This window comes from Triticum aestivum, chromosome 7A, assembly GCF_018294505.1.
Source record: "Triticum aestivum cultivar Chinese Spring chromosome 7A, IWGSC CS RefSeq v2.1, whole genome shotgun sequence".
NCBI classification, from domain to species: Eukaryota; Viridiplantae; Streptophyta; class Magnoliopsida; order Poales; family Poaceae; genus Triticum; species Triticum aestivum.
This window is the reverse complement of record NC_057812.1, coordinates 614,984,418-614,995,301: the sequence shown is the minus strand read 5'-3', so window position 1 is coordinate 614,995,301 and position 10,884 is coordinate 614,984,418. Positions and strand designations below refer to the sequence as shown.

The following is a 10,884-nucleotide window of genomic DNA, read 5'->3' as shown; positions in this document are numbered from 1 at the left end:
TTGACCCAATACAAGACAAATACGCCCTATGGTAACTTCTTTCGTACACTATGTCAAATTTGCAACTTGAAAAAGTTTGGCTTGATGCAAAACAAGTAAGCCTTGTAAATCCAAATGGAGGGACTATATGGTAGCTGATTTAAATGGCATTAATTCCCTTTTGACATTTTCTAACAATATTTGCATGCGAGCGCTACTACTAAATCTTTTATTCTCAAAATATTTTTTTATAGAAAATCATCAAGAAATCACTAGTATGCTACAAATAGCATGCAATCAATTTAACTTTATTGTTCACTTGGGTTTAACAACTTGTTTGGGACTGAAAGATTTTATTGCAGCTCGGGTTTACCCTTTAAATATAGAGTAAACAAAACACACAAGATAGGTTTGTTCCAATCAATCCAGAACATCCAAAAAAAACATAATGGATGAAAAATTTATCTTTATTACGAATTACTCTCATAACTTTCCCTAAATAACTGCCTTATGTGCATGTTATTGGTTTGCCATGTTCCATTGTTGTATCTTTCTTCTATTTGCTGCATTCTTTCCTCGCAAGTCAAGACGCTCCATAGCCTCTTCTCTCAATTGCATATGTCAGTTTCAGTTTATATTTTCGATCTATACCACCCCTCCTTCTTGGTTATATATTTTGACATGTTTGATGTGATCTATAGTATAAATTATATGTTGTACATACACCAGTGCGCATGTGTATTTTCGTCCAGAAAGTCCGTTGCCATGAACATAGGTTGTGTATTGTACATCCACTTATATGCATTTTTCTTTTGACAAACAAATCAAATACTTTGACAAATTATCACAGAGTCATATGCATTAATCTACATATTTGCTTCATTGTTGCTCAGCCGTTCAAAAAATGTAAGGCATATAGATTTTTTTAAGTCAAACATTTTTAGGTTTAACCGAGTTCATAAAAATTCACCAGCATCTTTATGATACGAACACATACTTTATGATGGATCCACTTATTTTATTATTGGTATTGCATATGTAAATATATTTTTTATGTACTTACACACACATTAAAAGTTTGATTTAAGACACCATTTATAGACCTTATATTTTGCACGAGTAGTGTGATCCAAAATGTGTTCATTTATCATCAAAATATGTTTGTTTATCATGTACCAACAAGACGAAACGCCGAGCATGCACGATGAATGAAGGTTCATCACACATCCGGCATTCATATATTTAGCAAGTCCCCGCACGCAAGACCAAACCGCCGGCCAACAAATCTAGAGACAATTTTCTTATCACCACACAGGTGGATCCAAAACCAAGTTATTAGTTGAATTAATTCTTACTGGAGAAGGATTGCAAATTGATCACCATCTCAACAACTTGTGTGCGGTTCTTTAGAGAGACATGTGAAGTTGCCACCTTCTATACTACAGTGCTTCACTGTAATTGATTCTATGTATCCTCCAGCTTCTGACGTAGTAAAGCATATGTCTACTATATACAACCTATATTAGAAATTAACTGAATTTAGTTTTTCCCTAGGTCAAAATTCTGTAACTTTGACCAAGTCTACATAAAGATGTGCTAATATGTGCAACATCTACCAAGGATAATTTCATCACTGCCTCACAATGGTACGATAATCAAACGTGATTTATGTAGTCGTGGGAACACGTTACCCCAGGTCATCAGGGACAATTAAGACACAATTTACCAAAGCTCCCCCTCCCCTGTCCCCTAGCCATGGGTAATAGCCCTAGCCCGTCTTGATTGATACTAGCGGGTAGTGCGCGGCGGCACGCCGCGCCACATGAATTGATAAGCTATTTGTTATCTTTGTAATTTCTGGTAAGTTCTCGCAAGACTCTGATTCGTTGCAAAGTAGTTCATATAAGGAAATGGTAGGCGACATGCCGTGCCTCGCCTATCCCTCAAGAAAAATAAAAATGGCCATATTGAATGGCAATTCTGGCTTGCTTGGTGGAATATTTTTGGTGTTTTTCTTGTTCACACTGATCTGCAATACTACATAGATGAATAGTCAATTAGCCTAGTAGTTCAAAAGTGGCGAAAAAAACTATATGGTTGGTTCTAGTGCCGCAGAGTAAACACTGACCAGTTACTTGGTATAAATAGTTAGAATCTCAAACTATAATCATGTTTCATTATTTTTTATACTTCCAACATTTTTGCACTGAAGTACACACAACACTATTTTACAACTCCATTTATTTTGTATATTCTAAAAGGCACACCTATGTGAATCTTAAAAACAAACTGGGTGTTGTTTACCTTGTCGTTGGCATTGCAATTGTCTTGTTCTAGACAACAAGAAAGTAGCCTCGTGCACTTTCAATTTAGGGTATCGATGTCCAGCAGATTTTTTGATCTCTCACCAATCCACCAATGGTCACACACATCCACTACTGCCCATAGCTGCTCGGAAAACCAAGCCTAAGAAATGTAATTTCCTGATGAAGAGACCAGAGTCAACAACATCACCGGTATTCACAAGTCCAATTTTGAATCACTTCATACAGGTAGAAGTAGAACTTTTAACAAAATGTCTGTTTCAAAAGCTGATCCGTACTACTAAAATACACATTACACATATTGGAAGTTCTACCCTCTTAGATAAGCTCTACCATCTTAGAGCAGCATATGTTGATTATCTGACCCTTGTTAGCTCAATAGTTGTAGCAAGCTCCAACATTCAAATGGCAAAGTTTTTTGGTTGGGGTGTTACCCCTATCAGTGTACTCTGCGAAGTAGATTCGATTGTATGAGAGGTTCCTCAGAAAATACAGTTGTATTGCTGAACTCTACCTTCCCATTGTCCTCTAGGAAATTCCATCTTTCTAGCATACATTAAATAAATAAGAAGGATATAATCAGATCTTCTAAAAGGCAATTGCAGTACTAATCATAAATTGGGAGCTTCCTAACATAGGTAGTACAATTATATGACCAAACTAAGATGAATACAGAAGTTCACATGTCCAAGAGATTGCAAGTATTCTTTCACAAAAGTATCAAGTATCATTCCAATATCTAGCATAGCAGCAAATCTGTTGATCAAATACAGAGGTGATTGTGCAGATCTGCAAGCTTATAGAAACAATCGTGAGCAACAGTATAAGAAAATTGCAGTTTATACTAACATATAAATAACCTACCGGTACATATTCCACTTCCCAGTTTGCAACTTCCCAAGAAGAACAAAGCTGTAACCCTGCATTGAAGAAGCTATGTAAATTGAATTAACAATAACAATTTATTCCTAATAAGCGATTTCCCAAAATATAAATTATGTGCCAGTGTCCAAGCAAAATGCTAACTGGAATCATAACATGTACAGTTGAAACTGAGAAATGATAAGTTGTGTTCCGATGTACTCATCGAATCATCACTGACAGTTTGTTTCAAAATAAGACACTTCCCAGAGAAAGAAAAAAAACACATGCACTGTCGCCCTAGGGTACCTGCCATTTAAAGTCAAGTATGTAAAGCTCCACATGAGGACCAAAGTGAGTAGGTGAATATAATTCATTCTGCTCCAATCATGTGATTATGAACATAACAAAGCCATTTTAGTAGAAATGGAAGATGAAGCACTCGACCAAGGCTTTGGACCAAGGCCAAACACTTGAACCAGAAATGCACCAGTACCAACAACATGTCCTTGTACTTTATCAGAACCTTCATGGCAACAAAAAGCAAGGTAAGAAGAAAAGTAGTTTACCAAAGGGAGTGCGCAGTGGAGCACCAGTTGCTTCAAGGCTCACTGACGTTCATAGCAATATGGCACAATTACAGGCTCAAATGGAGAATCGTTAGGAAAATTTAGAGTTCCAAGGCAAATATTGAGTGTGATTGATAACTGATATACAATGGCCTCATATAGAACTGAACAAAATCTACTGCTGGGAAATTTGTCTAACTGAAAGTATATTTTTCTCACTCCAAGGTAAAAAATCAACTGTCCAGAACAGTGGCCTGATAAGCATTGGGGAAAATTTCTCGCTTCAAGCAAGACCATGTATGGATAACTCCAAGGCGATCCAACAGTCTAGAACAATGGCCGAATGCCCTAATCCTTATGCATTAGGTGCACGAGTGTCGAGTGCAGGGATAACTGAGACATCCAGATTTTCAAACCTCTAATGCGTAACAAACACGTAACAAAATAAGACGTGCTCACATGCATAAAGTATGGTTTGAGGATGAAAAAACCTGCCCTATGTCTCTCCTGGCGCGCTCCTTGCTGGCCTCTCCGCATCCACTTCGTTCGTTCTCCAATTCTGCTCCTCGTGGGCGAGACAGCCGAGGTGGAAGTGGATGGACGCAACCAGGTAGAGGAAGAATAGACGGAACCCACATCATTGGGGCTGGCCGACAGCCGGTTGCAGGTCGAGACGTCGAGTTCCAGGACCGGCAGGCGGCTGGTGCTGCTGGGAGATTGTTGGGGAGCCGCCGCTCTCTCTCAACCTCGTCGAGTGATGGGGAGCCCAGCCGCCGTGGGACTGCCGCCAAGCCGTCCGTCGGCTCCTCAGCGGACGGAGACAAGGAGATTAGCGGCGGGCGACGTGACACGGGGAGTGGTGCTCTCCGTCCACGCCATCCTCTTGATGGCGGGTTCCCTGGCTGCAAAGCTAGGAGGTACGGCTGTGGCGATTTCTTCGGAGAGATCGCAAACAATAGAGAGATAGGGGGTGGGCGACGAGAGGACCAGGAGGCCAAGCATTTATAGGCGGCCCAAAAGAAACATACAAACGGCTTCGACTGGAAAAGCCCAGAAGAACACTGCGTGTCAATCGGAAGAATTTGTAGTCAACGGCGGGGGTCGGACGTGGCTACATGCATGGCCCGTGAGGGGCGCGTGGAGCGGGAACGAACCCACGCGAAGCTGGAAGCGCCACGTAAAGTTGAACGTGTAGACCAGTACAAAAATAAGGAACTCTCTGGTAGAACGTGCAGCAGGAGACAAGAACTGGCAACCACAACGTCAAATCGAACTGTTTAAAAGACCCAACCAGAGAAAAAAAATCACGCCCAAAGAACTACAACGTACACGCGTCACGCTTCAAACAGCGGTAAAAATTTTTCCAAAAAAACCAGGTAAATGAATCCCTTACGGGCCTAGTCTTCTTAGTATATTGTGGAAAAGATTACAATCAGGGTTGCAAAGAGTGGATCCACAAGTTGGTAGGCAACTTGGCAGGCTATCATGGACAATCTAGGCGAGATACCCCAAATCACTAGGCACTAGTAGAAAAAGGGCCTTTAGTCCCAGTTCATAAGGGTCTTTAGTTCCGGTTCTGGAACCGGGACTAAAGGGTCGGTACTAAAGCCTCCCCCTTGAGTCCCGGCTCTTACTGAAATCGGGGTGGCCGCTGCCTGAAGGTCCACCTTTAGTCCTGGTTGGTAACACCAACTGGTACTAAAAAAAATTTTATGAAATTTTTTGAATTTTTTTTAGATTTTTTTTCGAATTTCAAATTTCTAAATTATTTTAACCTCTAATCTCTAATCACCCCTCATCACTGCTCAATTTAACCTTTAGTCTCTAATCACCACTCATCATTCTAAATCATCTAACTTCCCAAACGGTCACCCATCCTCTCACTACTCCAGCCTGAGCACGCTTAACTTCCGGGTTCTATTCTCCCTCGTTTCCAAATCTGCACTTGCTGTTTTCCTGACAATAGTAAGATGTCAATCCTATTAACCCTCAGGAATTTAGCTTGAGCATGAAGTTACACATTTCACTGTTTGAGTTTGAAACTATTGTTCTAAAAATCAACAATTATTTAGTAAAACTAATATTTCTTGAATAAGTAGTTTGACCACAGTTTGATCAAATTTGACCAAAATTCAAAAAACTAAAATAATTATTTAGTAACACTAATATTTCTTGAATAAGTAGTTTGACCACAGTTTGACCATAGTTGACCAAAATTCAAAAAAACTGAAATAATTATTTAGTAACACTAATATTCTTGAATAATTATTTAGTAACACTAATACTTCTTGAATAAGTAGTTTGACCATAGTTTGACCAGATTTAACAAAAATTCAAAAAAAACATAACTTTTTTCCTTTTAGAATTTGAGGATTCTAAAAAATTGCAAACATGCCGTAGGCTGTCTCCATCGGATGCGGATTTTCGTGCTGAATTTTTTGATACATTATACATTTTTCTCCGACATCGTATGCAAAAGTTATAGCCGTTTTACATTTTCCCTACACTTTTTGCAAAACATGTCCAAATTTAAGTTTCTAATTTTCCTAACTAGTAGATGTAGTAATATAACTACCTCTCGAAGGATTTTATTTTTTAAAGTTTTTATTATTTTCTTTTATTTTTTTCAAAACATAAAAGGCGATCAGGGGGAGGGGGGGGGGGGGGTAGAGTTTGAAAATGGGACCTTTAGTCCCGGTTTGAGACACAAACCAGGACTAAAGGGCATCGCACCCTTTAGTCTCGGTTAGTGTCCCAAATCGGAACTAAAGGGCTCAGGTGAACCGGGACTAATGCTTTAGCCGCACGAACCGGGACTTTGAACCGGGACTAATGTGAATATTGCCCCGTGACCAAAGCCCTGTTTTCTACTAGTGAGGTTTTCTAACTATTAGGTGATAGCTTGTGTAGATCTTGGTTGTCTTGCATGGGCCAATTGCCCACTTTATATTGGGGTGTAGGAGGTGGGGTAGACTCAAAAGTCCTCCCCGAACGCGTCTCTCTTCCTCCTCCTCCTCCTCCTCTTCTATTGGGCAGTATTAGCAGGCTCTTCAGTTAATTTGGAATGATTAGACCAAGCGAGTATACATTTTTTCACAGAGGAGGCTGCTATTGGGCAGTATTAGCAGGCTCTTCAATTAATTTGGAATGATTGATTTCCCCGCAAAAAAAAAAACTGGAATGATTAGACCAAGTGGGTATACATTTTTTCTACAGAGGAGGCGGCTATTGGGCAGTATTAGCAGGCTCTTCAATTAATTTGGAATGATTGATTTCCCCGCAAAAAAAAAAACTGGAATGATTAGACCAAGTGGGTATACATTTTTTCTACAGAGGAGGCGGCTATTGGGCAGTATTAGCAGGCTCTTCAATTAATTTGAAAAGATTAGACCATGTGAGTATACGTTAAACAGAGGAGGCGGCTATTGGGCAGTATTAGCAGGCTCTTCAATTAATTTAGAATGATTAGATTGTGTATGCGTCCGTTTTCTGGGGGTGTATGGTGGTATTTTTCTGATTTCTAAGGGACAAAAGGTGCAGAAGCGACATATTCATGTCTGGTCAAATCATAGCGGACACATACACGCACGTGGATGTGGTCAACGAGCCTGCTAATACCGCCTACAGCTACGCACGTACAGCTAGCTTAACCTGATGCTCACCACCCATACAGTGCGATTTCTTGTTGACATGCTAATTAATCTAACCCTAAGAAAAAAATGGAGCTTTGAGAGTTCCAGACAGATGCAGGCAACTAATTAAGAAGGTAGCGTAAAAAAGGATGTAGCGTGCCGCCGTAGACGGTGCTGAATGACACGTTCATTTTGTGCGTGCACGCTCACCTGCGAGGCAACATCGTTTGTTGAACGTACATCCATAATTTTTTTCAGATCAAACTTGATTGTCTTCATTCAGCCTAGTTGGTGAGCATGAAGGAAGGTCTAGAATCAGTCCAACTCTAAGTGACCATCAGCGAGCAATCATGCATGCTAAGCACAAAGATGGGCCGATATATTGGCTAATTTATTTACATGTTGAATGTCAAAATCAAAATAAGAGAAAAGCGGAAGATAGCTCGCGCGATCCACATCGACCGACCGTATCCGCTGAAGACAAGAGCACGGGCAGCGTGTCGTTGCCTCTGCTGCTGTTATTTTTCGCTGAATTTCTTCTTCTGTAACTTATGAACACAATCGACGCCGGCCCGGGCATGCAGCGCGTCGCCTCCGGCGATCACGACACGTATGCCGTACCGCTAGCGAATGGCACTTCGCCCGTGTGATTAATAAAAGGTTTAATTAATCAAAGTTCCAGCACTAACTCACGTCTGCATCGACGTATCATCAGCGGCGTGGGCTGCCGTCAGAGTCATGCATAGCTTTTTCTTTGCGCAGGTGCATCTCCTTGTGTGTAGCCTGAGTGACCGCGCGCACGCGTTTGTGCTGCACACTGAAAAATTGTGGAGTGCGACACAGAAAACGATAATAATATTCTAGTGCTCCCTTGGTCCGAGTTCGTTAGGCTCTTTCGTATTTTGGATTAATTTTTTATAATTTTTTTGAACAACTTTTTTATAATTCAAATGATTAATAAAATATGAGGTAAACGTTACAGAAAATATACTATTGGATTTGCATTCAAAAGAGGTTTATAACGGTACAATTTCTGTGCCACATATTTATATTTCATCAATTAAATTTTGCCCAAAAACATGAGGATACTCAATAAGTCTGAAAGAAAGTTACCATTTGTATTAGGTTCAATCATCTATACCATTTATGTTAGGTTAAATCATCTGTAAACGTCGATAACTACCCTTATCTGAATCTTTGTGACAAATATAATGTTAGTTCGCCAATTGAAATATTCGTACGATTGTTCGATCACTACACGTTTCTTCTTCGAGCAAGTCTTCCGGGCTTCAATCCTCCTCAAGTTTGTCTGTCGGGACGTATTAGATGCAGCTCCGGCGTAGACTCCCGCTAGTCCTGGGGGGAGGGTGGTGGTGGTGGTGGGGGGGGGGGGGGGGGGGGAGGTAGGTTAAGGCGATGATTGACCCTTCGGGTGCTTGTTCTTAGGGCACATGCACGGAGACTTCCTTGTTGTAATTGTTGAGATAGGTCTGGCTCCAGCATGGGAACGGCGACAACGATGCTTGTACGGCTAGTTCTTGCAACAACAGTGGCCGTTTAGTGTCCCATTGACCTCAATGCAATTTTTATTATGTTTAGGGCTTTGTATTTTTTATGAACTTTTATAATAGAAATAAGTCATTTTCACAAAAAAAACAAAAAAAAACAGACCTACGTTATTGCAATATAACTAGGTGCCTTTGCTCTTCGAGAAAGGCTTGAGGTTCTTTTAGCTATAACTTTGTTTGTTCACCATGAAAAGTCGCTAACATCTATGATTCTTTTTGTGATTTTATAATCTTCTATACAAAAACTTGAGCATGCTTGAATTATTTTTAAGGATATCAATTAGGCCATAATAACCTATTTGCTCGTAAATCCGTGACCGAAACAATTTGTGCTAACTCTGAATGTCAGACTAGCTTTGTGTGTGTGTGTGTGTGTGTGTGTGTGTGTGTGTGTGTGTGTGTGTGTGTGTGTGTGTGTGTGTGTGTGTGTGTGCAGAACGCCCCTGCCCATATTTTTTCCAAGTGTGCAGGTTGTATCATGCATGGTAAACAACCTTCAACTTTTAAATATTCTATGGATTCTTGCTTTCTTAGAGTGGACGACCTTCGAAGACAAGAAAATACACACCGACAGGTTTCCAAAATCCAAAATGTCCGCTTTTGACAGTTAATGTTTGTGCAGCACTCAACAGTCAACAGCGGCTCTCCCCCATAGTTTTTCCTTTTCATTTTGTTTTTTGTAGATCTCCTCCATCGATCTGTTTGTGGGTTGAAACTGAAGCAGGAATGCATCCAGCAGTGCAGTGCATGCTGAGGAAGCAGGCAATACAAACTGCCACGTACGTTTGCCGCGTGCAAATGAAATAAGATTAGACAACATGCATCGATCGTGTGCACCAGCTAGGCACGGTACGTACTATATCGCATCAGCGATCAATAAACCACTATCTTTTGAAACGACATATATATTATTCCGCTTGGCGACACATTGCACATGGATCTAATTCCAGTTGGGTTCTTGCCCTTGCGGCAGACATGCGTGCATGTAACATTTTGCTAGCTACTGCTGTCGCTATCCTTGATTAAAACTGCCTAAGAATATAAGCAAGGGGATTGCTAAAAGTGACCACGCATTTGCCAAGTCTTAGTCATTCTTTACTTTAATTTTTTTTAGTTTAGCTTTCAATCTATTTGTTGGGGTTGCCCTATTTTCGTGCAAATGTACTTTTAATGGTGGGATCGATACAAGACAAGAGTGACGCCAACTTTCTGAACTTTTTAGTCACCTCCGCCCTGGACCTTTTCATCCTACGATGATTATATATTTACGTGTGTAGTAAATTCTCACCTCAGCTAATGTTTGTCGAAATCCGCATGCAGCAGCGTGTTGGACTGGGCTCTACCACTCTCTACCTATGAATGCATGCCGGCCGGTCTATTCTCTTGTCTGTTAATTCTTTCCTAGAACACTCCATTATTTATTCTGACGATCAAGTGTCATTCATCACATCGGCCAGCTCGAAAATGCAAACAAGGAAATTTAAAATGCGCGTGGTCTCTTTCTCATACTAAAGTTATAGCTTTGCAGAAAATATGTAAAACCCCTAGGCCTCCTTTGGTTTGGAAGAATGGGAGTACCTAGAACTCATCTAGATGAGACGTAATTTGGTCTCATTCACCTGAAAAATAAGAACGGATACAACCCACGTCAGCACACACGCATCTTATAGCATCACATCCAATGGTTATAAAAGGTGAATGAGACCAAATTAAATCTCATCTAGATGAGTTCTAGCAAAACTGTGGAAAAATTTCATAGAAATTTTAGAGGATATAATTCTTATAGGATTTTTTCCTTTAGAGCCCTTTGGTTCGTAGGAATAGATTCCTATTCCTACATAGGATTGGTTCCTATCCTCCACATTTCATAGGAAAATAAAAATGAGTCTAGACTCAATGAAAAATTTCCTTTGGTGTCAACCAAATGACATCTCGTTTCCTATTCCTACTC

At 40.4% G+C, this 10,884-nt stretch overlaps 1 protein-coding gene across 7 annotated transcripts; it reads right to left on the bottom strand.

The window, feature by feature from the left end:
• Positions 1-2,453: 2,453 nt before the first annotated feature.
• On the bottom strand, positions 2,454-4,791 carry LOC123148646 (uncharacterized). Of its 7 annotated transcripts, none has more exons than XR_006474026.1 (3): positions 3,734-4,726; positions 3,168-3,223; positions 2,454-3,092 (listed from the first exon to the last, which is right to left on the bottom strand). XR_006474026.1 is itself a non-coding variant. In XM_044568122.1 (3 exons), the coding sequence occupies exons 1-3, from the start codon at positions 4,372-4,374 to the stop codon at positions 2,951-2,953; spliced, it is 348 nt and encodes a 115-aa protein (XP_044424057.1). In that variant the 5' UTR covers positions 4,375-4,740; the 3' UTR covers positions 2,454-2,950. The 7 variants fall into 7 exon arrangements, 1 of the variants encoding a protein (XP_044424057.1); XR_006474027.1 differs by having other exon boundaries at positions 2,454-2,849; XR_006474028.1 differs by having other exon boundaries at positions 2,454-2,845.
• Between the last annotated feature and the right edge of the window lie 6,093 nt (positions 4,792-10,884).